General features: G+C 41.0%; 1 protein-coding gene across 1 annotated transcript in view; it reads left to right on the top strand.

Moving 5' to 3' along the window:
• The window catches only part of LMO7 (LIM domain 7), a gene marked incomplete at its 5' end in the record, with an annotated part of 135132 nt that overhangs the window by 71969 nt on the left and 36784 nt on the right, over positions 1-26379 (top strand). Inside the window, 9 exons of the mRNA XM_084274716.1 lie at positions 17708-17738; positions 18137-18250; positions 18724-18922; positions 20022-20274; positions 20743-21042; positions 21390-21680; positions 21943-22143; positions 22628-23344; positions 24857-24886. Of these exons, the coding sequence (XP_084130842.1) occupies positions 17708-17738; positions 18137-18250; positions 18724-18922; positions 20022-20274; positions 20743-21042; positions 21390-21680; positions 21943-22143; positions 22628-23344; positions 24857-24886 (2136 nt within the window). The remainder of the gene's footprint in view (positions 1-17707; positions 17739-18136; positions 18251-18723; positions 18923-20021; positions 20275-20742; positions 21043-21389; positions 21681-21942; positions 22144-22627; positions 23345-24856; positions 24887-26379) is intronic.

The raw sequence follows: 26379 nt of genomic DNA, 5'->3' as shown, positions 1-26379 counted from the left end.
AAGTCCACCCAGGAACAGAGCCCAAGCATTGTAAGCATTAGGAACAGGAAAAACAATGTCACATTGCTGTGGTGCTGCAGGGAATCTGGAGTTTGCTGGTGCTGTTAATGCCATCTGAAGCTGTGGACTCACTTTCCCCTTCATCTCACCAAATTCCCCCAAAATCAGATCTATGGAACTGGAAGATCCTTATCCTCATGGTGTTTCTTGAACCAAAGGTCATAAGAGCATCTACTGCATGTTCAGTTAAGGAGTCTGCAGCCTGAGAGATGATGGATGAAAAGGAGAGGTTAGCAGAGCAGCAAGCTCAAAACTATCAAATAAATGACAAAAACTCCAAACAACCTAGCGGATGGCATGGACAAAGTGGTTCAACTAGTTGCTGTGTCCCATGTTAGACAAATAATCAATGAACCAAACAAAGGGGTAGTAGTCTTCCCTATCAACAGATGCTGTGGATAAAAGTTTACTTCAGTTCAAGGAGTAGCAGAGCAGTTACAGAAGGTAAATCTGTTAAGAGTTACTTAATATGGGGAAACCACATCTAGCTTGGGAAGGCCCCAAGGGAAAAGCATGTTGCCTGCTCAACTTTTACTTCTCCTTAGGCAACCACTTGGTGTTGCATGTGAGAGTGGGATCCTGGGCTAGGTAGAGTTTTGATCTGGCCCCATGTAGACGTGTGCAGTTTTGAAAAGGTCCCATCCAGTGAAAGCTACTTTTGAGGTCTATGATAACATCCTCCAAGAAGCAAAACTAAAGAAAAAATCAGAAACAAATTTTGTGGAAGCTATAAACTTGATTTGCTAAATCAATCAGTCTAACATTGTTAAGCTTCAGCAAGTGTGGAGCATTGCATGCAGAGGTATGTGACAAGATGAATAAAATCATGGTAAGTCTTTTAAGCTAGACCAGTATCTTATTCCTCCTGTATGTGACCAGGTTGTGCAGTCACAGGGTAAAGTAATATGAATTCTTAATAATTTAATGTTTGATAGTTTTTCATCGTGCCATTTGACATCTTAGTAAAAGCTTCATAAGAATAAAAAATAAGAATGGCTGAAATTTTCTGTCAATAAGCCGGCACATGTATTTGCATATACTATATTCGGCACCATTACTTAAAGCCTACTTATGCTCTAAAAATATCAGTTAATTTAAGAGGTTTTGTTACCGATTTTGGCAGGGGTAATGTAACTGTAAGATCACACATCAGATGGCTCTGCAGAAGGCTCACCCACCCGGATTGAATAAGTGCAGAATAAGATGCATCAGTAATGATATTCCTCTGCTGTGCTCATCCTTCAAAACACTCACTGCTTCTGTGCAGAACATTTTATTCTTTGAGATTTGAGCTCACCTCTTGTATTGAATGTTGACTGCTGTTGAGAAATCTCACGGAAGTCACTTAGCACTGATGACTTACTAGTATTTGCCATTTCATTGAGATGTTTTCATTCCTTCAAGAGGAAAAAAATGATCATGCGGAAGTAGACTTCTCTTTTTATAAACAGTTTTGTCATTCCGAAGCGTTTTTGTCGTTGAGCTGTGACCAGATTCCCCACCTTAACTCAGTCTTCTCTAATATGGTTTGAATAATTCTTGAATGTGTTCAACAAGCTGGTTTGTTTGGAGATTTTTGTATAGATTATTTAATAACTAGTTATCCAGGTGATGTGGTCAATCTAAGGTGGTGATCATCACCCAAATGATGTGGCTGCATTTGTCAATTCCTTTTGTTTTCTGTAGAGTATTCTCTTTCATTGATTGCTTAGGATTTTAAAACTATGAATCCAGGGACTGATGGGACCAATCATGGTACCCAAGCAAGTGTTCCCAAGCTTTGTTTGCTTGGGTATGGCATGAGTGCTCTTAGCTACTCGTGAGGCTGAGGACACATCCAGCTCATCTCTTAGCTTTCCAGCACTGCTTTGGAAAACTGTGATGGTTCAGACCCTCAAAATAAAATAAGGCAGGAATTACATGGTTATGTTAAGTGTGTGCCACAGTTGTCTGATAAACTTCCTTTATTGAACAGAATCACAGAACACTTTGGGGTTGGAAGGGACTTCTGGAGATTACCTAATCCAACCCCACTGCCAGACAGGACCACCTAGAGCAAAATACCTAATTAACTGTGTTCCTGTACAGAATTTAGAGTACGATGTAGCGAGGGCAAAAGAAATTACAGCAAAATACGATAGAACCAAGCTCTTTGTTTCTTTCATTAACTTTGACAGGGAAATGGATCTCAGCTGGACAGTAGCAAGTTAGTGAAGCATTGCAGGTTACTCTGTGTCACCAAAGTGCACTTTCACACTTGCAGGTACAACATTTCGTACTGGAGCATGGTTTGGGTTTGTATACCTACAGATCTTGGTGGGGTCCATGTCCAAGAGGAGCCTGAGTTAAAAGTTTCTGTGCTGCCTTAATTCTAGTTCAGGGGATGTGGGGGGAAGCAAGAATGCTGGAAATTTCTTTTTGTCTCCCGTTGCCCAGGAATGTGCTTGTATGCTTTCCATCATGTAAAAATGACGTACTGCTGTCTGATCAGTCTGAGGAGGGAGAGAAGCTCCCTTTTATCTCCCAGGGAAGGAATCTTTTTGATGGACGTGTACCAAAGGCATGCGTACCTTACTTATAGAAGGAGCTTTTGTTTGCAGAATTTTTGTCAGGAAAGCAAATATGCTCAAGCTCCTAGAAACTGTTTGGTCAAGCTTAATTGCATGTAGGTTTTGGCATGCAGCGTTTAATGGAACATGCTCCTGTTGTTTGTGCATCTGTAGTCACAGGAAAGACTGGGCTCCTTATAAGCTGAATTAAGGGGCAGTGAAAACAGTGGAAGAAAACTGCTAAGCAGTGTTTTTCTGCCCTCACCCATGGGAGAGTACTTCAGTGAAGTACTTCAGGTTGCTTCACCTCCTGGTACTGTGACTTCTTTGTTAACGTTCTGTGTTCAATTATGAAGACTCCCTTCACTTTCAAAACAAGCATATTAAGATTAACCTGTGCCTGTAAAATATTCTAGAATCTGCTTTTACCGTAAATGAAGCTTGGGGGGGGGGGGGGCAGGGTACAACTTCTCAATTTCTAGTTCCTTGGCCGTAGGTGGGCCATGTGCCACCACTGCTGTGGTTCAGAATAGCCTTCTGATAACTCCCCAGCTAATTTGGGATACAGGGTAAAGATGCATTCTCACTGTTTTTGCTCTCCATTTCATTCTCCTGTCTCTGCCAGGCAACTCCCAAAACAAACAGCAGCACCGGCTCAGCCTCAGAGAGTGCAGGCTTTGAAGTAGAGGGCAGGTGAGGATTGTAAAAGGTTAGCCTTTGGTGGTGTTACCAAAGGTAGCCTCTACAGAGGCTTCCATGCGTTTGCTTATTAAAGTGTGTAATGCTCTGATTTGTAGGTACAAAAAAAAATAATAATAAAAATTAGCGGGTAATTAATAGAAAAAAATTAACTTCCACTTTCCTTGGTGGTGGAGAACATAACAGAAGTTAGTTTATAGCTGGGATCAAGACAGCAAGATACAAAGGCAAGAGTGTTAGACACATCGGATATAGATGGTCAACTTAAAAGCCTAATAGGAAAGAGAGGGCAGAAAAAGATGTTGGCTCACTAAACAAGGCCGGTTGCAGTCTGTTCTAATCTTTGTGCCTGCAATACAATTAATAATTCTTTAAGAGAGTGAGTACTGTGATATTGTGCTCATTGGATAATTATATGTCGAATTTTTCACGGAGAGTTGCTTTTTGGTTTGAACAAAACTTGCTTACTGCTGGTGGTGCTCCCTGGCCAGTCTTCAACTTGTGAAAGGTCTTTGGCAAGGCTCAGTTGTGCCCGTGAAACACAGGATCCCCTATGCAAGCCAGAATTAGCAAAAAGAAAAGCCTTTTTGAAGAAAGCAGAATTTCAAAGCAGTTTATATTTCTGCAAGTTGCTCTGGAATCACAGCGAACATAATTTTGAGGGGAATTGGTGTGACACTCAAAATGAGCATATTTGAGATTCTCCACATTGTAAATCAGCAGAGAATGAATTTAAATGTGCACGTAAGTATTTTAAAAGCCCTGTTTACTTCACATCCAGTCTTATTTCTGTGTTATCAGTGTTCATCAGTGCTAAAATTTCAGTGTCACTGCTTAAAAAGAGAAGCGATTTGGGAATACTTTTGACAAGAGTTTGTTCCTTCTCTTTGCAAAAAATGGTACCTCTGTGCTTTTAATTTATTATTCTTTTCCTGGTGGTTTTGCTTTTTGAAGCATTGCCTGGACTTTGTTGGTAATTTTATTATACAAAATAGCTCAAATATGTTCATCTGTGTACTTATCCTGTGCCTGTTAGGGTTTTTCCTTCAGGGGCTTAAGTAAATAACTATGTTACTTTTAATAATAGTTCAAATAATTGCATACTTGACATTCTGTGCAGAGTTCATGCAACAGTTCTGGATTATTATTTTTTTTTTCTCCCCTAGCAAAAGCTTTCACAGATTCTTTCCTACCTGAAAAAAATTTGGGGGCACATACTTTTATATATAGTCAATGTGTTGTTTTCTAAGCAAAGAGCTTTACATGTGGTATGGCAGAAGGCATCACATTCATCTTTTTCTTTGAGGGGGAAAAAAAGATATCTTACTGCTGCAGTGATTCTGAATCAGTGTCTTCCAATAAATTAGCATCAAGCAGATGGCTAATTTGTTATATCATGAGCTGGTTTTGATAGTACTGATTTATGTTATTAAAGATGAGGCTTGCATAACTTTCGCTGCAGTATAAGCTATTTTTGAGTACCTTAGAAAACTTGTATAATGCACTACTCTGCTATAAATGTATTTCCTTGGTGATGAAGACTCTTGCACGTCTTTGTACCTTCACTTCCTTAAAAAACCCTGCAACAGTGAATTTTATTAAATTTATCTTTAAAGTGTACGCTCTAGCAGGTTGATTGGTCTACTGACTGCATCTATGCTGAGCTGTAGAGGGGAGGATATTTTAAGAGTGCTCCCAGCTACTTTTTCATGGCCTCCTCTACCTATCTAATGCTATACAGCAAGAAAGTGAAAGTATATTATAAAAGACTTTCCCTGTTGTGTTGATAGTGTCAACAGTTTGCCATCTGACAACAAAATGTGATAATGCTCAATGTTATCTCCAATGGGTGGGTCAAAGGGTGAAGGTATTTCCATACCGTTCCTTTCTCCTGCCCTTCATGGTGGTTGCCTTCCTACCAAGGACCAGCTGAGTTTTGCTGCTGCTTGACAACCCATGCCTAAACAATCAGCTGAGACTAATTTATTCTCTCCTAATTGCAGGATGCTACTGGTTATTCTTCCATTGCACTGAGTTCATTACTACTTGTAGCTTTACTATCCTGCAGGTGAAAAGAAGGAAAGGGACCTTGGAACTTAATTCTAAGTCTCAGTGTTGCAATGTGTACTGAAACCTCTGAGACAGCTTCCTGCAGGATTCTTCCCTGATTGTACTTTGTTTCAGGTAGGCTAACAAACTCTGGAATTAAGTGTACTCAAGAAGAGAAACATCTGATTTACTTGTGTCGATTTCCCTTTGTATTCCTCATCCTGTCTTGATCAGTCCTAACCGGGGAATGATGAGGACTTGGCTTTTCATTGGTTTGCAATCCAGTGAATATAGTGACAGCACTGTTACTCTTTGGATTTCTGAACTAAAAACTTAAGATTAGAAGGGCTACTTCCACAGACACTTCAAAGGTAGCAGCAGTTCTGGAGCCAATGCAGCATGCATACTGTCCCTTACAAATTCTGAGCCTTGTAGCAAACTGGTGCCACAGACATGTTCTGCAGTTTAACCACGTTTGATTTAATCTTTGTAATGATTAAATGTGATAATGGCTGCAATTCACAGGTTTCTTTTTTTTTTCAAGAGACCCTTAATCTTCAGGAGCTGTGGATTTCTGGGCAAGACTCTCAAAGTTTCTGTTAACCGTATCTGGGTCTAAAAGGCTGCCCTTTCTTTATGTAGAAATGATCAGGTCTGTTGGGGAAAAGATTTGTAGAATAGCCTCTTCCAGAGCCAAAGGGTTACTTCTGTGTTACTCTGGCTCTGTGGTTTGGTTGGCCTCTGGGAAGGATAGCTTACAACCACCATGTGTGTTTTAAGGAGCTTACTTCTCCAGTCCTTCATCTGGCTAGACGGTTGTTGAAATTCTGCAGATGGCCAACTGTAGTTTCCAAGAATTGGTGCATATAGTATCTCCTTTCTTGTGAGAAGGAAGATTCTTAATTTAGCATTTACTCATGCACTCATTAAAGATGTTGGGAATATTGCCATGGCCTCACTTGGAGCAGAATCGGATCGTTTTGTTCCACTCCCTCCTTACCACCAGACTAAGTTGTAATAGCTTGTTGGAGCATTTTGGTGGTGTTTTAATTGGTGCACTAAGCTTTTATTTTTTTCCCCTCAGTCATCAGTTCTGTGGTACAAATTACATACTTCATGAGTGCCAGTGAAGGAGAGGTGTGAGATCATCTATAGTTCCCTAGCTGGGATTGTTTTCCCATATCATTAATTTTGTTCAAGTTTTTATTCTCAGACTCCTCTGACTTTACTACAGAAACTCTCAAATGACTAATAGCACATTTGGTTTCAGTAGGTTGGGATGCTCAAAATTGATGTAAATTCTCCAGCTTCAGAAGTGTGTGGCTGGAGTAGCTTAACTTTTTTTTTTTTTTTCTTTTTTCTTCCCTCCCACCCTCCCTCCCCCTTTTTGCCTCCCACACAGACTTTCTAACATTCTGGCAAAGCAAGTATTTGGACTTTTACCCAATCTCTCACTTTGCAGTGAAGAAGCATTCGTTTTTCCAACGTTAAAAACTTGGCCAGAAAAACCTGGAGCAAAAACTTTAACGTTTTGAGCAAATGTTTAAAAATATCCTTTGACTTGGCGACTCTAAGTAGCCTTAAAGCACTTTTGTCCACTGGAGTTGATGAATTTATCCCCCCCACAATAAACCCTAATAAAAAAAGCTAATACTTACCCAGTAATATTGATAGCAACAAATTGAATATAGCTATTTCAGATGTTAGAAAAATAAATCTGGAGCTGCAGAGAACCTGAATAAGTACGATTGCATCTTGAAAGTGCCTCCCTTATATGTGGATGGTGCAGGAGCTGAGAATGGGAGATGGGAACTGTAGCAAAAATGAAAAATAATCTTAGGTTTGGTCCATTCCCCAAAACAAAAGAGCATGTTTTTGTTGAGACTAGTACCTCTTGTGATTTTTATTTGACTTTTCTACTTTTTTTTTTGTTTATTTGCTTAAATTGTGTTGCTGTTTCCCACCATGGCTTCTAGGAGAGATGGTTCAGGGGAGTACAACCTTTTATAGCAATCTTTTCTGGTAAGGATGAAGACTTCCTTTGGGCATATATGAACCAACCTATGTTAATAGAGAACTGACTTCAGTAGAGAGAAATTGGGTTCAAGTCAGTTTCATACTTTCGTGCTCTGTGTGATGGGTTGCTAGGGTAACCCAAAGAAACATAGAGAAAATATGGCAAAATGTCAAAAAGGAAGCACTGTAATTTCTTCAGTGTTACCTTATTTGCCAGGGAAATATTTTTGCCAAAATATTACTGAGAAAACCCAGTAGTCCTTTAAAGTTTTTATGCCAAATGTAGAGACTAAAACTAAATGATGCAGTCATGCAGTAGTGATTTATTTCTACTTGAGGACAAATTCCAACATCACTTCAACTTGTTTCCAGAATCTTTATCATGGAATAAACTACACTTACCTTGTACCTCCATTTTGTCATCTTTGCCCCATCCATCTCTATAAATAAATCTAAATTCTTTCCAAAGTCCTAGCTCTGTGACACTTGCCCAAAAGCTTTACTTTTGATAATCCCCCTTTAAATTGCTAAAGCATTCACTCTCTAATAATATGACAGAAGTTGAGACATGGCCTCAATTCTTTGTCCTCCTGTACAATGGTCTGGCCAGCAGTACACTGGAATTGCTCTAGGGGAAAAAAAACGAGCCATTGGAAATCTGTGCAAGTGACTCCCAAGTGCCACAGACCCCCAGAGTTCAAGGGGGCTGTCTCCTCTCAGGAAGGGTGTACCCATCTTCATGCTTATACCTGGCATGATGGGTCCTGGCTTCCCTGCAGCGATGGTGACTGGACTGGACCAAAGTCTGGATTACACCCCATTCCTGGGCTGTGCGTGGGGCGTCTGTAGCTTCTGCTGTTGACTCTCAGTGAGTCACCCCTGTGCTGAACTATGTGCTGTGTGTGTGCTAGAGCAGCAGGGACCGAGCAGGTACCTATTTGGACTGGTGAAACTCGGATGTTGGCACAGGCATGAGCATAGCAGTGCCCAGTATAAGTTACTGTCAGTCATTGTTTTTTCTTTATTGGCGGATATGTTGGTGGCCAAATATCCGGTATAAATTCTACAGTACAGACCTGAGTGTTTTGGTTTTTTGGGTTTTGTTTTTGGGTTTTGGGTTTTTTTTTTTTCTGCACACCATGAGAAATTAAACAAACTTCCTGAAGTCACTGTTGAGTGTTGTAAGCTACAGTAAACTGTTCTGCTTATACGCCTGTACATCACCACCTGTTTGCCTGACACAAAAATAACAAAGGATTACACTTACCAAATCTTTCTCTGGCATGGACCAGGGAGGAGACTGAATGCAGGAGGGTGATCTTTTCCTCCTCTCTGATTATAGAGGCTATAAAAATCTCTCTGTCTCTGAGGGAGCAAAGCTGTAGAGCTTGCCAAATCCTAGCTCTTTCCGAGGGGCCGTGTCAGAGTGCTTTATCCAAAATGAATGATTGTATTAATCCTGGGGGTTGAGGGTATGAGGGTGCCCGCAGGTAGCTGCTGCGGAGTAGCTGGTAGATGGAAAATTTTTCACCATAGCTTACCTTGTAGTAACTTGTTTATCCATACCTGGAGTTGGTGCAGAGGTGTCTGAAAGATACTTTAGAGGGAATAAATGAGTCATTATTGAGGGATATTCTACAAAATTATCTCTGGTATCTGTGTGTAGGAAGAGGGGGTGTTGAAATACTTGGATTAGATGTGGGAGTGAGAAGGACAACAATTTTAGAAGTATTTAATTTAATAATGACAAAAAGGCATCAGGCAGTAGAGCAAGTGGATTTTGGTATTGTCTTGAAAAAGTGCTGTGAGTTGCCATGGTCGCTGCAATTTAGCTGAAGTAAATAATATGCTTTATACAGAATAGAGTTTTTTTGTGTAAAATGCCATTGTATTATTTCCCTGGTTGTTAACAGCTGTACCTTCGTGTGGGTTTGTATGTGTTTCTATAAACTTACAGCACCACACTTAACTGCCAGTCTTTCGGAGTGACTACTCAGATACACCAGTTATTTCCTTTTGGAATAGCACAAGTGTGTGTTCCCCAAATGGATTTCTCTTCAAATTAATCTACAAAATTTACACAAGAATTTCTAGGTTGAGGGTGGGGGAATGGAGGGAAAAGAACTTCTCTTGCATTCAGTTCTGAAGATAATATAGATGATGATCAGTTGGATGAGTTCAAGTCTGTTCATTTGGGGAGGAGAGGAACTGGCAGAGTAAAATCTCAAAGTCTATAGAAGGTACAAGGAGAGAATAAGGTGAAAGTGGTAACATTTAGTATAACCCTGGTGCAAGATCAACTGTATCAACTCAATCTTGAAGGTCTCTTCCAACCTAGTGATTCTGTGATTCTGTATTATGTACAGGTTGAAAGAAAGAAATGAAACGGGAAGGTAAAAGGAGGAGAAATCCATCAAAGTGATATCCTCCAAGTTTTAAAGACCAAAACTTTAGAAGCTATAAATATCTACAGGGTGTGTAAATAGTGATATGACAACTATCTATCCATCTTTCTAAACTACTATGGGTTAAGTGGGTGTTTTTCCTTGAAAAGCAATTCTTTCCACCTCTGAATCCAAACAACTTCTCAAATGTGAACAAACTGCTTGATTTCATTTCAGAACTGATGCTCTGAGCTTGGAGTCAATTCCACAGCTTCTAGTTCTTTGTGCAGAGAGTCTGTGGCTTTTTATGAAAGTCAGTGACTGTTCTTACGCTTTTTGGCCTAAGTATATGGCATGTGACTGGTAGCTTTCAGAAATAAAATATCTGGGTTTTTTTTGTTTGGTTTTTTTTCCATAAGTATCAGTCTACACCTGGAATTTAAGGTAACCAATACAGAAAAAAAATCTAGGTTTGCCCTGAAGAAAAACAACCAAACAAAACAATAGAAAAAATACCCAGTTTAATTACCTTTAATTAGGGAAGCCTCTGACTTTTAGAAGTGTTTTTTTAGGAATGAAGTAAAAACAAAACCAACAAAACCACAACACAAAACTGGACCAGCAAAGCTGCACTAATTATTACAGACACTTTAATTTTCTTTAGGTTAAAATTTAAGCAGGAACCAGCAGTGTCCTATCAATCTCTTCTTTCTGTGTGAGTTGTTGCTGTGGCAATGCTCCATCCACGTTCCCCTGCCCACCTCTCAAGTGAGAGCCAAGGAGTGCTGGGGTGATCAGCCAGGCTCCTCCGCACAGGCTTGTTCTTCTAGGGCTGATTTTGGGATTGATTTGTGGGGGTGGGGGAGTATTTTTATTATTGTATTTGCCAGGTATGTTTCTGCCTTATGCTATCCTGAACCTGTAGATTGGACTGAGATATAAGGAAGTTGGCAGAAAAGGACCACCCAGGGAGGGGTCAGAAAAGAGCGTGAGGAAATGGATAATATCAGTGTCCGGTGACTGATGTGTACCTCTAGAAGTGCCTGTTTTTGTTTTGATAAGGGGTTTAAGAATAGCATGGAAGCATAATGGGTGAGATCAGCAAGGAAGGGCCATGCTCAAGAGGTGGTGTGAAAGGCTAGGCTGTGAGCCGATGGACAGGGACACATTCCCATGGAGGGTGTTGGCCAGCTGTGTGTTCCCTCTCCGCCTTTCCCCTCTTGGGCATCTCTTCCCCACCCCTCATCCCCTTCATTAGTAGGCGAGGGCACAGGGTGGGGACAGCCTGCTTGGTCATCAGGGACCACAGAGCTTCTTGTTGCCAACCTTGTGCTTTTGCAGGGGTATGGAGAAACGCTTTCTGCTGTCATTTTGTACCTGAGTCTGTGGCATTGAGGCTGGTGGATGTGTTGCTATGGAAAATACATGTGCTTTTTATAGTTGAACAGAAAGGTGCATTTCCAAAAGCTGTTCTTGAATGCTGCAGCCAGAACCTGACCATGATTTCCAGCGATCTTAGTAGTGAACTGCAGCTCTCAGGATTGAGTATCAGTTCTCTAAGAGCCCACATGCTGGAGGAATGTCCTCATGTTTCTGTACCCGTGCGGCAGCCCCCATCTTCCACTGGAGCCTTTCTATTCTCAGCTGCACGTGGGAATTCAGTGAGATCCGATAACGACAATATTAATAGCAGTTGAGTAGGTGGCCAAAGAGGTTGAAATGTAGCACAAGCCTGCTGCTAGTTGCACAGCCGGCGTTTGTCTCCTGCGCAGCATACCTCGGCGGGGGTGGAGAATCCTTCAAACTCTGACATCCTCCTCAGAAGCGTAAGTGAAGCTGGTCGGTGTGAGGCTAGAGTGCCTGGAGCTCAGCAGCAGGCTGCTGATCTGCTCTAGCTCTCAGGTCAGGGCATGGCCCTTCCAAGCCCTTCAAAGGGCACGTGGGAGGTGAAACTGCATCCTTGGTGGATGAAAGCTCAAAGGGCACTGAAACTTCTTTTTTAAACAGAAATCTGTTCAAGTCCTGTGTGTTCGCAAGATCCATAGTACGGAGGACGGGATGGAAAGCAGATAGCTTTGGCAGCTGTTGGGGTTTCTGGAGTATTTGTCACCAAGGGAAGGGTTTGGCACTGGGCAGGGTGCATTCGTCACTGGCACATTCCTTTCTATCAGAGGGAGTGTCTCTGTCTCATCGTTCTCCCCATAAATGGGTTCAGATTTGTCTTATCTCTTTGGATACAGCCACATGGCCTCTTCTAAGTAGATAACCCTCCTTTAGGGAAGGGAGTGTGCTCTGATTTCTCTTTTCTAATTGTAGATTGGCATCTATATTTAATATATGTTTCTGTATGAGAATCAGACCCTCAGAGGGCTATGCTTTGTCAAGGGGATGCTGTAAACTAATAATCCAGTATTTTCCTCCAACTTCTGGTATATTAGACTTGGTCTTGAGCTCCACATTGTCCTCCCTGAAAACGACAAAATGAAGTGTCAAAGTATATTTGACATCATGTGTTACTACTTGCTGGAATTTTATATGTATTATTATATGAGGGAATCAAACTGTATGATGTATGAGGAACTATGGAGTTTATTTGTTAAAAGTTCTGAAATAACAGCAAACCTAAACATAGCTACTTTAAAATCCAGTACTTATTTACTTACTTACTTACTAGAGGAGGCACCGGAAAGGTGTATGTGTATATTAGCATTGACCATGGATAAATGTTATATCTAGTTCATGGGTTTTAATGTATTGCAGTCTGCAAGCTACTGTAACTTATATGACTGTCTTGTACATGTAACTTTTTTTTAATTTTATTTTTAAAATGTTTCGAAGTGCACTAAAGTAATACTGGCAAGCTTTCCTCCCTCCTTGGAGCTAAGTGTTACTAGGTGAAGAGAATGCACAGAGCACCTCTGGCTGGGGTTTTGTCATGTGGAGACTCTCGTGGAACTGGTGTATGGAGCAGAGTCCTCTTCCACCAAGCCCCCTGCCTGCTTCTCTGCAGCAACACCTTGCCTTATGCCATGGTGCTGACTCAGCTGTCTGTAGGTGTGTGCTGTGAAACAGAGGCGCGAGTTAATTTGGGGTTTGAAAATGTGCGTTAGGAAAAAATCCAAACAAAGAAATGGGTACAGCTCTCCTCTGGTCCTGATGCACAACGTGGAACTGCAGCGTGATTCAAAATGGTGTTGGCATAACCACGGGGGCAGCAAACAGGAGTGGCTGGAAGGGGAAGGGAGACCAGGAAATCCTTAAGCTGGAGCTGCTGCCAAAGCTTTTGTGTTGTCAGGCTGAGGCCTTGGTGACTAATTTTGCTATTTAACCTTAAGCAAACAGCAGAGCTGAGAAAAAATACCTTGAGCTGCATCTCAGCCTAATGATCTCCTGTGTCACTTTGCTTTATTCTTGTAGAGTGGTCCTTTTAGAGAAACATCCATCAGTCTGTGCTGGCTGGGCATAAGTGATGTTGTGTTCACACGTCATGGAGGTATTTGGTCTCTAGGTATATCACCTACTAACAGCTGAGAGCTATTCCTGTCCCATTTGTCTTTTTTCTGTTTGCTAATGGGTTGACGTAGATTAAGTGATTTACATGAAGTGTTACATTCTCCACAGGTGGTTATTTCGCTTTTTCTTTGCATCAGTTTTCAACTTGGAGTTGTGTAGTTGTGCTTTGCAGTTATTGTAATAATTCTCGCACATCGTTATCTTGTGGCCTTTAGACTTTATGCTGCATTTGATAGATATTTTCCACAATGGCTAATCTTGAAGTTGTACATAAACTTTTATTGAAACCACTGCTAACAATTAAGGTTCAGGCTTTTTGAATTCAAGTTGTAATTTTGAAATTTTGACAGTTTGGTGTTGGGGTTTGACGTTGGGTAGCGCAGGGATTGGTGCTGCTTTTCTCTTAAGTGTCAGGATGAATGCTAAAACACTGAGGCTGTGGCAGGAGCAGATGAAGTATTTGGAATAAAATTATTTCTGCAAGATCTTAACCACACTCCTTTTCAGCTTCCTTCATGTAGTCCAGACATCCTCAGTGACGTTGCATCGCTAATGAAAGGAGATAGCAGAGAAAGCTATGTTTGAAATGACATAAAGTGGTCTAGTAAGCGGTGTTGCACCATCATTTGGAGAGGACTCCACTTCTTCCAGCAGATTGTTTTTAAGATGCAGCCTTGGCTGTACCATCCTGAGTAAGCAGCAGTCTGTTTCTAACTCCCACCACAATGGCCTGCACTTGCTCAAGCTGGAAATTAGGTTACACAGAATAGTATTTCCATTAAAAATACCGTCTGTACCAACTGGGCGCTCTGACAAAAGCATGAAAAAGCAGACTTCTTTCACAGTTGCCCAGTGTAGGTTTGGCATTTGTTTGGATTTATGAAGATACTTCAGGAAGGGGGTTATCCCTTTAATTCTGAGAATAGCTTTCATAGGGCAGATGTCTCTGCACATGGTGCTGTGTGTGCTTCAGAGCTGTAGAACTCCTCAGAATGAGCTTAGAATTGGAGTACATAAAAAAAACTTGAACGCTGCTGAAGTTCTTGGACTCTGCCTTTGTAACTGATTTCTTCAAATACAGCATGAGAAAAGGAGTTTTTCAGCCCTGTGTATTGAGGCCTAGGCTTGAGAAGAGGAGCAGAGGTGGGAGCAGGACCTGGCGCTTGGGTAGCAACAGGTTGTCAGAGAAGGATGGGTTGTGCCTTCTCTCACAGCAGCAAAACTTGCTGCGCTTGAGGTTAGTGCTGCTGTCTTGTCCCCTGCTATCAGCTGCAGTTGTTCTGAGCTGTACACAGGACCCCAGCTGAATGCTTTGATTCTTTGCATAGTGTTTACATTTCGATAACACTTTTATGAAGGAGAACTTTTAGGTAATGTAACTATTTAATTTTGTGGTTTTAGTTACTGCAATTGAGTTAAAATCTTGAGGGTTTTTTTTAAAGCTCTTCTACTGTCCAATAGATATTTGCCAGGCTATTTTAAATGCAGTATACTGGAGGGCAGCTGGGCAGGTGTTTGTACATATAACATAGATTTGCACTGTGAACTTGGCCAAGCTGTACATATAAAAGGCTCTTATTTCGCTCAGAGAATGAATAGTGAGTGCATCTCCAGTACATTGCATGCCTCACAGGAGAAGCAGCTGTGAAGTTTGTAGGTGACAAATGACTTAATGACTTAAACCTTGCACTGCTTCTTTATTTAGAGTTTTCTTTTGGCAAAAAAAAAACCCCAAATGCTTATTATTTTACACAGATCTTAGGACAATACACTAGTCATCCAGAATCCTCCTCCTTTTCCTTGGTTAAGCACCACTGAAGAAATAATACATGTTTATATAGATGAGGAACTGAATGCTCTGGAGGAGTTGGGGCTTTCTTGCTTTGTTTTTTCTTCTGCTCAGATTACAGCTGTTGTTTAAAAGGTTTAGAGACCAGCAGGCATAGTTCAGAGAAGGAGAATAGTATCACAAGTGAAGAAACTTTGCTCACAAAAACAACTTGTCCGTTTGCTTCTGTTGTTAGCTGAGCAAACATGCGAATGGAGAACTCTCTCTCCTTCCAATGTGTGAAGTATCTCCCTGCCCACACCTTGGGTCTCAACTGTGCTCAGTGGTTTACCTGGATGTCCTAGGCTTTTCCATATTCATAGCCCAAGTACACAGCCCTGGTGTATTTATGGCTACTCCGGTACATAAAATATGTTGAAATATAAAGACAGCTGATCATGGCTCCTGTTGCAAATGATTGACCGAAACAATTGCAGCCAGCTCATGGAAAGCAGAAGTGGAGGCAGCATCGTGTTTGATTATGTAGCTTTACGTGAGGGTTGGTGACCTCATGGATACAGGCTGTTGCTGACTAAGGGCAGGGTTTGTCACTGCTAGCTAGACTGCTAGAGTTTGGAGCAAACTTTAAAGCATCCTCAGCAGGGGCATGCATGGCCTCTGCTTTTGGAATAAATTCTGCCCTAACTAAAGGCTTTTAGACCTTGAAGCTAAAGGATGTCAACCTTTAAAGCGCTCTCTGTCAGATGCAGGAAGCATGATGCTGCTACATACCACTTCAGTAATAATTTTTCCATCATCTGCTTGGGAAACCAACCTGTCTGTAGCCAGTACACTAGGTCATGGCTGCAGCTGGGACAGTGGAATCCACATACTGAAGAGGAGGAAAATTTTTTGAAACATAGTCTGCGTTGAAAAAAAGAGCAACAATGTGTTTGGGGGAAGCTGTAAAAAACCCAACCAAACCATAAATATTTAGCGTTAAAGGAGAAGGGTTCCTCCTTATCACAGAATCACAGAATCACAGAATCTTAGGGGTTGGAAGGGACCTCAAGAGATCATCGGGTCCAACCCCCCTGCCAAAGCAGGCTCGCTATCTCATATTACACAGATAGGCATCCAGACGAGACTTGAATATCTCCAGAGAAGGAGACTCAACCACCTCCCTGGGCAGCCTATTCCACTGCTCCGTCACCCTCACTGTGAAAAAGTTCTTCCGCATGTTGGTGCGGAACTTCCTATGCTCCAGCTTACAGCTATTGCCCCTAGTCCTGTCCCCACAGACCACTGAGGAAGAGATCACTGCCTATAAAGCCAGTAGCATCTCTGACATGTTACGAAGGAAGCTGCATGTAGGGATTGCACAGGTCTCAGGACTTTGTTTCTGGCAGACTGGTTCCTTTATGATGTAGGGGGTGGGCATGGCGATTACAGCAACACCAAGTGGGAGCAAGCACGCTCAAACTAGGAAGAAAGAGAAGTGGGTGGGAGGTCTGTGTTCCTGCCAGTTATTCCATTGCATCAAATACTGCATTTTGATGAAGAGTGCCATCTATGCTGGCAAGGCCCTGTCATCATTTTACTAACTCTCATAACTGCTCCCTGAACGCTTAGTTGTACCTTTGAATAGCTTGTTTTAAATGCCCCGAAAAAAGTGTAGGTGCCCTGATAACTCATTATGGGTCTGACCTGTAGCAGGGCTCTGCATAGATATTTCTGCTGCTGTGTGTTAATTCTCTACACTTTTGTTTGAACCCCATTGCTGTGCTGTGTGTGAAGCTTGCCACCAAACCAGCCCTGAGCCAGCGGAATCTGGGGCAGATGAAAAGTCATTTTGATGTATTTAAACCATTTGCCCTTCCATAGCCACTGGCAGTGTGAGCCTGAATGTCCTTCAGCTGCTGTCTGCAGTCCAGCTCAAAGGTACCCCACATTTGGGAAGCTCCCATGCAAAAAATTTACATCCCAGACCACTGCCAGTGTGTGTTAGTGCACTTCGGAGGTGTGCCACAAATCGGTGACATTATTGTAAATTTTACATATATAAAGTTCTTGATTACATACTTCTTGAGCAATGCGTATCTTGCACAAAGGCAAACCAAACCCCTCCTTCCAGCCGTAAAACATCTCTCTCCAGATGTCCCAGTTTCAGTTGTTGGGTTTTTAGGGTGTGTTTTTGTCTGAGAAGTTCTGTCTAGGCGGAAATGTTCTCTGTGTCTGAGGCAAATGTTTTAGAAAACATAACACGATCAGGGAAAAAGGAACAATTGAACCTGCTTCCATATGGGACTGAAGATCTTCCTGGCTAATAGAGGCTGTATTTCCCAAAGTCATTATCTTGTTTTCCACTTGTATTTTGTAGGTATTAAAAAACTTGTCTAATTAAAAAAGCCTAGAGCCATTCTGAGTACCTCTGAAATCGGAAACCACAGTAGATAAGCTAGTTTCTCACTTCATATGTAACAATTTACATAGTACAGACTTACGGCTCTGAATTCAAAGTAAAATGTTTTTTATTTACTTTGGAACAGTCGTAGTTGCATATTTTATAGTGGCCTCTAATTGGGCTTGAAACCTTTTAAATGTTGAATAATTAGATTCTAAGTCAGATGTTTTGTTTTGTTTTTTCCCCACTCCCTGCCCTGCTTCAGACCGGAGGAGACCAACAGAAGAGTGAAAAACGTAAGACACGTCTACTTCAGTGCTTTTTGAAACAATTTACCACTAATTCTGATTTAATATTTTAAAAATACTTCTGTTCATGGTGCTATTGTGTTTGCCTTATTCTTTAGCTGTTCATTTATCTGATGCAAATTAGTGCAGTCTTACAATGATATCAATGCAATGTACTTTCTTAAATAAATGTAATCATTAGAAACAGTACTTATATCTGCTGATGAGAGACGTGAGATGCATCATAACAGTCTTTAATTGGTTTTGATGGAGATCATAGTTAATATTGAAAACAATATTTTACAATTCATTGTGAAATCCATCACAGCATGCTGAGTTTTTTTTTATACTGCTGCATGGTATGAAAGGAAAGTAATTAAATTTGGGGTTGGTCTGTTTGGTTTTAGGTTTTGATTACATTATACTGGCTTGGGAGAAAAGCTCAAAGTAACCCTCATTATAATGGTCCATACCTCAATCTTAAAGCATTTGAGAAGCTACTAGGGCAAGCATTGACTAAGGTAAGAAATCCAAAAGGAGTAGCAATCAAATAGCTTGAATTTTATAGTTTGCTATACATTACAGCATCAACTCGAAACAAACTCTTGGGGGGATTAATTTTATTTCTAGTTTGGAGAACATAGGCACTTGTTTTGTTTTGCTTGGTATCAAAGTGAAAGGAATGATTGTTAGCTTATACTGGTTCTTCTGATACCCATATAATCAGGAAATTCAGAGTCCACCCACTTTCGCTGATGTAGTAGATTGTGAAGACCCCTGTCTTGATTCACTTTTGCCAAGATAAGAAAAACTTAAGGTTGTGTGCTGAATCTCCTATCCCAGTGGTTGTGTATGTTGTTTTTAGAGATTTGCTATAGTCTTTGTTAAAGTTTGTGCATTCAAAATACGTTTTAAAGGCTTTTCAGTGAAAGGTTACAAGTAGCATTTGCACCTTAAATTATTGTGAAAGACATTTTAAAACTTATTCTTGTAGGCACTTGAAGAGTCCAGCCACCTCAACAGAAGTGGCAGGGATAGTGGGTACGGTGACATTTGGTACGTTGACCGGGGAGAGCCCTTTTCGTCTTCCGTTAGCCATAAGAGAGACGATTCCTTTGATAGTTTGGACTCCCTTGGTTCCAGATCCTCCACAAGCTTTTCATCGGACATAACCTTGAAAGGTGGCAGTGAAGGTATGTTACAAATCTTTGGTTGACATCTGTCTAAGGAGTGTGGGAGAAGACAATGTATGGGCCTGGTATATCAGGTGCCCTGTACTTAAATCAGCTTGAAAGAGAACTCTAGTTTTGCAACTGCTGCAGTTGCGTTTTGCTTAAGCAAATATTGACCTTTAACAGTATTTTCCTAGGAAGGGCTGCTGGGACTCCTGCTCTTGCTGCTGCACTAGGGTGTGTGTATATGCAGGGTATTTTCCCATGGTTTAGGAAGGGAAATTGCTAGAGTTCAGATCCTGATGGAATCACCTAAAATTCAACAGTTGCAAAAGTCTCTTGCCTTCTTCCTAGCATGGATATGTCAAACCTCTATGGCTGCACTCTATTTCTGAATATTCAATAGGGGTTTTCTTTCCACCTAGGTTAAAAACTGAACAGTAGTTGTTACTTTTGATAGTTTCTCATGGAAAGAAAGGTAACAAAAAGAAAGTTTGTGATGTTGGATCCCTACAGCTGTACTCCAGCCTGTGGTTTTTCTCGCAGTTTTAAAGTTCAACACCAATTTGTAGTCTTAGTTATCAAAATAGTGAGCTTTTGGATTTTGTTCCCTGTAAATAACTTAAAATCACTGGTCTCGAGACTACATGGAACATTTCTGATTTGAACAAAGCAACATGTAGCCATGTGTGACATATCCGGGGGTTCTACTGGGTGTTGAATTGGGAGGGATGAGCATGGTGCTATACTATTTGCCGATAACTTGTCTTTGTTAGTGAATTTGAGTGGCAAGCATGTTTTTAATTATAAACTTCTGTGCTGTTTTACATTTTCAGTCTAGAGGTCAGCGCTTTGCTTCCTGCGGGGAGCAGAGATAGTGAAAGAATGGAACAAATGCAGCAGGGCATGCAAACCAAAGTCACCTTAATGGACCTTATCACAGCTTCGCCATGAACTTCTAAAAATACCTCTCCTACTTTTCCTGTCAGTAGCTGGGCAGACTTGAAGCCAAAACATCCCAGATGTGGAGTTAAATTATTATTTTGGTGTAAGTTCTAGCTAGAAGCTTGTCTTGGGAGAATAATGCTTGTGCCTTCCCTTTTCTCCCCTTTCTTCTAAGATTGCGACAGTGACACAGACTCGGAACTGCCTTTCAAAATGCACGACTCCCATAAAGATGACAGGACCTACCGTAGGATTTCTGTGATTGAGCCGAAACCTACCACTGACTTCAATCGCTTCTTGCCCAACAAAAACAAGCAGACGGCCTATGTCCCAGCACCCTTAAGGAAGAAGAGGACGGAAAAGAACGAGGACAACAGGAGAAGCTGGGCAAGTCCTGTATTCACTGAGTCAGACGCAACGTTTTCAAGGTACTGGTGTGCGCAGTCTTACTGAAGCGGACCTTGATTTAGAACCTTTTAAAATAATTTCATTATTAGTTAAAGAAAAGTTGCTGCTGTATTGTATTTGAGCTCACTTATTTTAAGGGAGGGATGTTTTAGTGTGGTTGGTTTTGGCTGCTGGACTTGTTTTTTTGTTTGTTTTTGAAGGTTTCTTTACTTAATTCGATATAATTAGCTTTCTGGTAATGTTTTGACTAACGCTTTGAGGCTGGTCAGGCTCTGGATAGAGGGGGTTTAAATGATCTTAAACACAAGTTCATGAAAGATAGACCCATGGTTTTAGTTTCTCATTAGACCCTTTCAAAATATGCTGATAAACTTCAGTTGTCCAGCTTTGTGGTGTGTACAGATGAGATTAGCGGGCAGTTCTTGGGTTTCATCATTGCCTTCGCGACTTCACTGTCTTCATTCTATTCCTGTTTTGGTCAACCTCAGTGGACGTGAAAGGAATCTCATAGCTTCCTGCCAAAATAACAGAGCAGAGCATGAGCTCACAAATCCAGCTTCCCTCCAGATGATCTATGAGTATGACAGTGGCTCTGACTCAGAAGACGAAAGAAGGCTGCCCGACCTGGTTATGGATGACCTAGCAAAACGTAGATTTCTAGTCAAAAAGAGCCCTGTAAGCTCTGCTGCACCTGGACATCATGTTGTGTTGCACAATGACTCTCCTAAATCTTGCTCGCAAGAAAGTTGTCCAGCTGGTCCACTAGCTACAATGCTTGAACCACTGAGGTCAGAGATACTAATCCGAGATCCAGTAACGAGTGTGTTACCTAAATTGCAGTCCATCAATAACTCCATAAAGTTAGCCTTCTAATCGGCATTTTAACACAGCTTTGTTATGCCTTTTCTGTCAAACTTCATATTTTTGTCAGAGGCAATAGGATATTGATATAACCATTTAACTTTTTTTTTAAAGTATATTTTATTACTTCTGGTGCTGCAGTGATGGAATTGAACTAATTTGCTTCATTCATGAGGCTGAACTCCTGAGCCAAAAAAAAAAAAGCATGTCTTTTTGCATTCTTTATGTCAAGTTTCTCCTAAAATATCTTAACTGAATTGGGTATTTTAAACAGTAACCAGAGGAGGCAGAGGCAGTTGGATACTAAAGAGGAAAACAAACCGAAAGTTAACATTCCTTCAGAATTATCTGGGTATTTTGATGAGGACGAGGAAGAAGAAATAGGCATCCCAAACATTGAAAAAGATGATCTCTATTTTCGCAAGCTAAGTTCTTCAGCGGCAAATGCGGGTGTTGCTTTTGACAAATTTCTTCCTAAGTTTTGGACTCCAGAAGAAGAATTGCTATGGAAAAAACTCAGGAAATCCTCTTTCAAACCCTGGTATAAAGAGATTCAAGGGTTCAGGTGCGTTTTTTTTTTATGCATGCCCCTGTTTCTCTCCTGTGTACAAATAAATAATGTGTAGTTGTATGACTTTATTTTGATTTTTTTTTTTATTTTTGCCAGTGTAGCAGCAGGATATATTTTTTCTTTTTTCTTTTTAGAAAATAATTTAAATAATATTTTCATTACACTGTTGCCACTGTGCATTTTACTCCATGAGTACACTTCGTGCTATTTTTTTTCTTCTTCTTTCCCTCTGCTCATTCTTTGTGCTGCTGCACAGTAGAAAGAAATCAGATTCTGACGATGAGGAATTTGCTTACAAACAAAGCCCTGCCATTGTTGCTAATCAACCAAGACCAAGTTTTGACTGGAACAGCAGTTGCAGAAGGGATCAGAACTATAAGCCAACTGCTGAATATATGGGAAGCTCGTTGTCACAGATCGCAGAAGGAAAGATCTTGGAGGCTTCTGACCAAACCAGGTTGATATCGCTGCATGAGCTGTACTCTTGCTGCATCAAAAAAGAAATGGCTGGATATGCAACGGCTAAATGAAATTAAACCACGTCCTGTGATGTCGTGCCTTTTTCTTTTTTTTTTTTTTTTTAATTTCTTACTACTTTGTTGGGGTTTTTTGGGGGTCATTTTCTTTTTTAAATGTAGCTCTAAGTTGCTGGTCTTCTGGAACCTGTAAATGCAAAAGCATATTGTGTTGCATAGGGTTACTGGCTTTGCGTGTGAGCATGTAAGCGTGCTGTTTCTGAGCAGGTCAGTATGCCGTGATCCCTTTGTGTTGGTTGGTGTGTGCTGTGCTACGGTTACTGATGGTGAATGCCAAGTGGTGTACTTGTACTGCTTGGGATACTGCAGTCTAAACCAAATGTATATCACAATACGTTGTGATCTGCTTGTCTCTTGCTAGTTAATGATATTTTTACTTCCCTCCTTTTGTTTTATATGCTTCAGTCAGTTTTCATTACTTCAGGCCCTGCAAAAATACTCTGACTACTTGTCTTCTGAAACGAAGACCAAAATTGATCCTACTTCTGGCCCTAGGCTCATAAAATGTAGAAAGAATATTTCCTTTGTACCAGGATGCAAGCAAGGAGACGCAGAAAATGGATATCTGTATCCAGATTTAGAAAATGATGACTTGTTTGTTCGGAAAACTGGGGCTTTCCATGTGAATCCAGTTGTTCTCCAAGACCCCCGGTATTTAAAAAAATACTCTGAACAGGAGCCTCTCCTAGAGGGTGAGATAATTCTGCAACCCAGAGAAGGCCAACCTGTGATTCCAGATTTGGAAAAGGATGACATGATTTTCCGTAAAATCCTCTCCCAGAAAAAAGAGGTGCCTTTATCAGGTGCTCCAGACAAGTATCACCCAGCACTCTTTCCTGATCCGTGGAGTCTTCCAGAGGAGATACGGTCCAAATTTCTGTGTTTACTCGAAAAAAACACGACGTCGGAGGAAAGGAAGAGCAACGGCAGAGTGCTGTCACCATCCTCCCGCCACAAGAAGGATGACATGCTGACCCGCAAGATTGAGTCTTGGAAGGTGGGAGGCAACGTCCAACCAGTAAATTTCATCCCGGGCCCGTGCAGTGAAGAGGACTGGAAGAAGTGGGAAGCGATCAGGGAGGCCAGCAAAGTCAGACACAAGAAACGGCAGATGGTGGAGAGGTCAGGTGGTGTCCTGCACGGATTGCGCTTGAGTGCAGCTGAACCTTTCCCGTTCAGAAAAGCATCACCTTGTGCTGAACCATTCGTAGAGTGCCAATCTGCTGTTTGTTCGTGGCGCCCTGGAGAAGCTTTTTACTTGCTTTGAATAGAAGCTCATGACTGCAATACCATATTTTCAACAAAATATTGCTATGTGTTCTAGATTTAGGTTGCTATTTTAGAGAAAATACTTTATTCCTTCAGGCTTAAAGTTCTGCATAAATTTCCTTCCATGGTTGAACAGGAATAATGATTAGTCAAAAGACTGAACAGTTAGAAACACTTCCCCCTCCCCCCCCCAATATAATTGGTGAAAACGTTTCTGAAACACTTGAATGCTTTAACAACCAATTCTGGAAATGGGCATTTCGATGTTCTTACTTGTACCGAAGTTTGAAAATGTTTGTCAACTGTCCTGCCACAGTTTTGAGATGATTAAATGAGGTGGGAAAAAAATTAGAAAAATTAGGGGTGTTTTGCCTGCCCAAATTCATGGTACATGCAAGGTGTGTGTCCATGGAATAATAAATTCTACTGCGGAATTGAATGATAAATTCTTCCAGTATTTCCCTCCTGCTTTCATACTGTCCTGATTAATACTTCCCCCTAATTCTTTCCTGATATACTCAAAATTTCTCTTCTCTGACTGAATGCTGTTCCTAACTACTTCCTAGCCCTCCTTTGGATTTCATACTCGCTAGGCAAGAGTGGGGTTTCAAATGTTTCCTTAGCTCTGAAAATACGGCATTGCAGGTTGCAGTTGTCCCAGCTGTGCGTCATTCCTTTGTGACTAAGACGCTTCCATGTTCCAGCTGATACTTTGGTGTTGCTGCATTTAATTTCTAAGCTTAATAACAGTGTAAGCTTCACTGAAGAATATTTCTGAGGTGCTTGAGAACATTTCACCTTTTAAGAGTTCATTCAATAGTCTAAAATACTCATATTCAAGAATACTAAAAATCCTGTTGGATCATGCTGGATTAATTTGTTTCTTCACTTAATGTGCTAAACTTTTAAATAGGGCCTTTTACTCCTATCCATTCCAGGTATTGCTTTCGCTTAGTATCAAAAGTTGTTGAGCAAGAGTACAGCCTCTGGAAGCCAGGCTTCTTGTTGGAACTCAAGTTGGCATTAATTTCCATTTCTTGAAATGAGTACCTCTTGAGCGTCGTGGTGCAGAATTAATACAAGGCTCTATTTGTGCGGTGTTGCTAAATCAGAAGCATCGGAAACTTGCAGGCAGCTGTGTTCTGTCAGGTTTCTGCCTGACTTGCGCATCATGCAAGTCCTGATGTGTTTTTTACCTAGTGTCAGATCTCTGATGTGCTGTTCCATGCTGGCTGGTCCTCAAGCTTTCAGTTTTGCCTTCACGTAGTGAGAGTGCTGGTCTATTCATGGTGTTAATGTTGTTACGACTATCAAGACACTGAATCTTTTCTCTTCTGTTTTTTTTTTTGGTTTCTGATTTCTCAGACTATTTCAAAAGCTTTCTGATGAGCAAGGGTAAGTTTTCTAAAAGCTTGATAGATCATAATGCTGGTTTTGCCTCTAAATTTTTGTGCATGCACAGTAGCTAAACAACTCCATGCTGAAAACAACTTGTGCATGCTGCTTTGTTGTTCTGTGCTTGGGCAATTTATATAATGAATGTAAGAGACTGAAAGCTCTATGCCTGGCAAAAGTTCTCTCTGGCGCCTAGGGTATCCAAGTTATGGTTATCAGGCACTTTGAAAATCAGCTCTGATATTTTATTCCTACTGAGGCAAAGTACTTGGTGTTCTGTATTTAAATTAAGCTTTAACACATTCAGAAATTTAAAGGAAGATTAGTAAATATTTTATTTCAAAGGCTGTACAGCTAGAATCTGAAAATAATTAATGATCTGGTATGTAACATGGGATTGGTGAAGGTTCTGTGGTTATATTTTCTATACTCCAGGTTATTGAATTCTCAGTGGTAAACTTACTGGTTAGTGCCATGCAAACTTAGGCATTGCTTGCAGCGTACTATAAGAGAAATATTTGCCCACATATTGTGTGATGGCATGTGAGGTATTTGTTTATGCATGGTGTTTAATTTATTTTTTTAAAAAATGTACATTTATTTTTTTACTTATTTATTTTTACCCTGAGGCAAAACCTGGTAAATGACTAAGCGCTTACACAACAAGCAAGAAATGTTTCAGAAGCTAGGTGTTAGTGGAGGGAGACTCAAGTTAGATCTTGAAGTTAGGACTAGGATTTAAACTAACATCCTGTTCCTTGGTATGAATATATGAATATACCCTTCCTTAGGGTATATTGTGTTTAGGTTTAGGTTCTCCTGTTTTGTTGCAGGCAGATGTAGAAATTCAAGAGAAAGAAAAGGAGACTAGTCATGTAAGTTTTCTTTAAATCATCTGAAACAATTTTGATACTTAACGTTACAGTTTGGTTACTCAAAAATGTTTCTACCTGTGATATTGACAGCGGATAATTGAGATTTATACCTGATTGAGAGCAGCCCTGAAGAGGACTTGGAGGCATTGGTTGATGTAAAACTCACCATGAGTGAGCAATCTGTGCTTGCAGCCCAGAAAGTCAGCTGCATCAAAAACAGCCTGACCAGCGGGCCAAGGAAAGGGATTCTGCTCCTCTATTCTGCTGTGGTGAGACCCCACCTGGAGTACTGCAAGCAGCTCTGGGGTCCCCAGCATAAGGACATGGAGCTTTTGGAGTGAGTCCAGAGGAGGGCTGTGGAGATGAGCAGAGGAGCTGGAGCACTTTTCCTGTAAAGGCAGGCTGAGAGAGTTGGTCTTCAGCCTGGAGAAGAGAAGGTTCCAGGGAGCCCTTTACTGCAGCTTTCCAGTACCTGCAGAGGTGTCTACAAGAAAGCTGGGGAGGGAGTGTATCAGGGAGGGCAGCAATAGGACAAGGGGTGATGGGGTTTGAACTTAAGTATGCTAGATTTAGATTAGATATTAGAAATTCTTCCCTGTGAAGGTGGTGAGGCCCTGG

The sequence above is a fragment of the Gallinula chloropus genome (genome assembly GCF_964237585.1).
Source record: "Gallinula chloropus genome assembly, chromosome: 1".
In the NCBI taxonomy this organism is placed as follows: domain Eukaryota; kingdom Metazoa; phylum Chordata; class Aves; order Gruiformes; family Rallidae; genus Gallinula; species Gallinula chloropus.
This window is presented reverse-complemented; position numbering and strand designations above follow the sequence as displayed.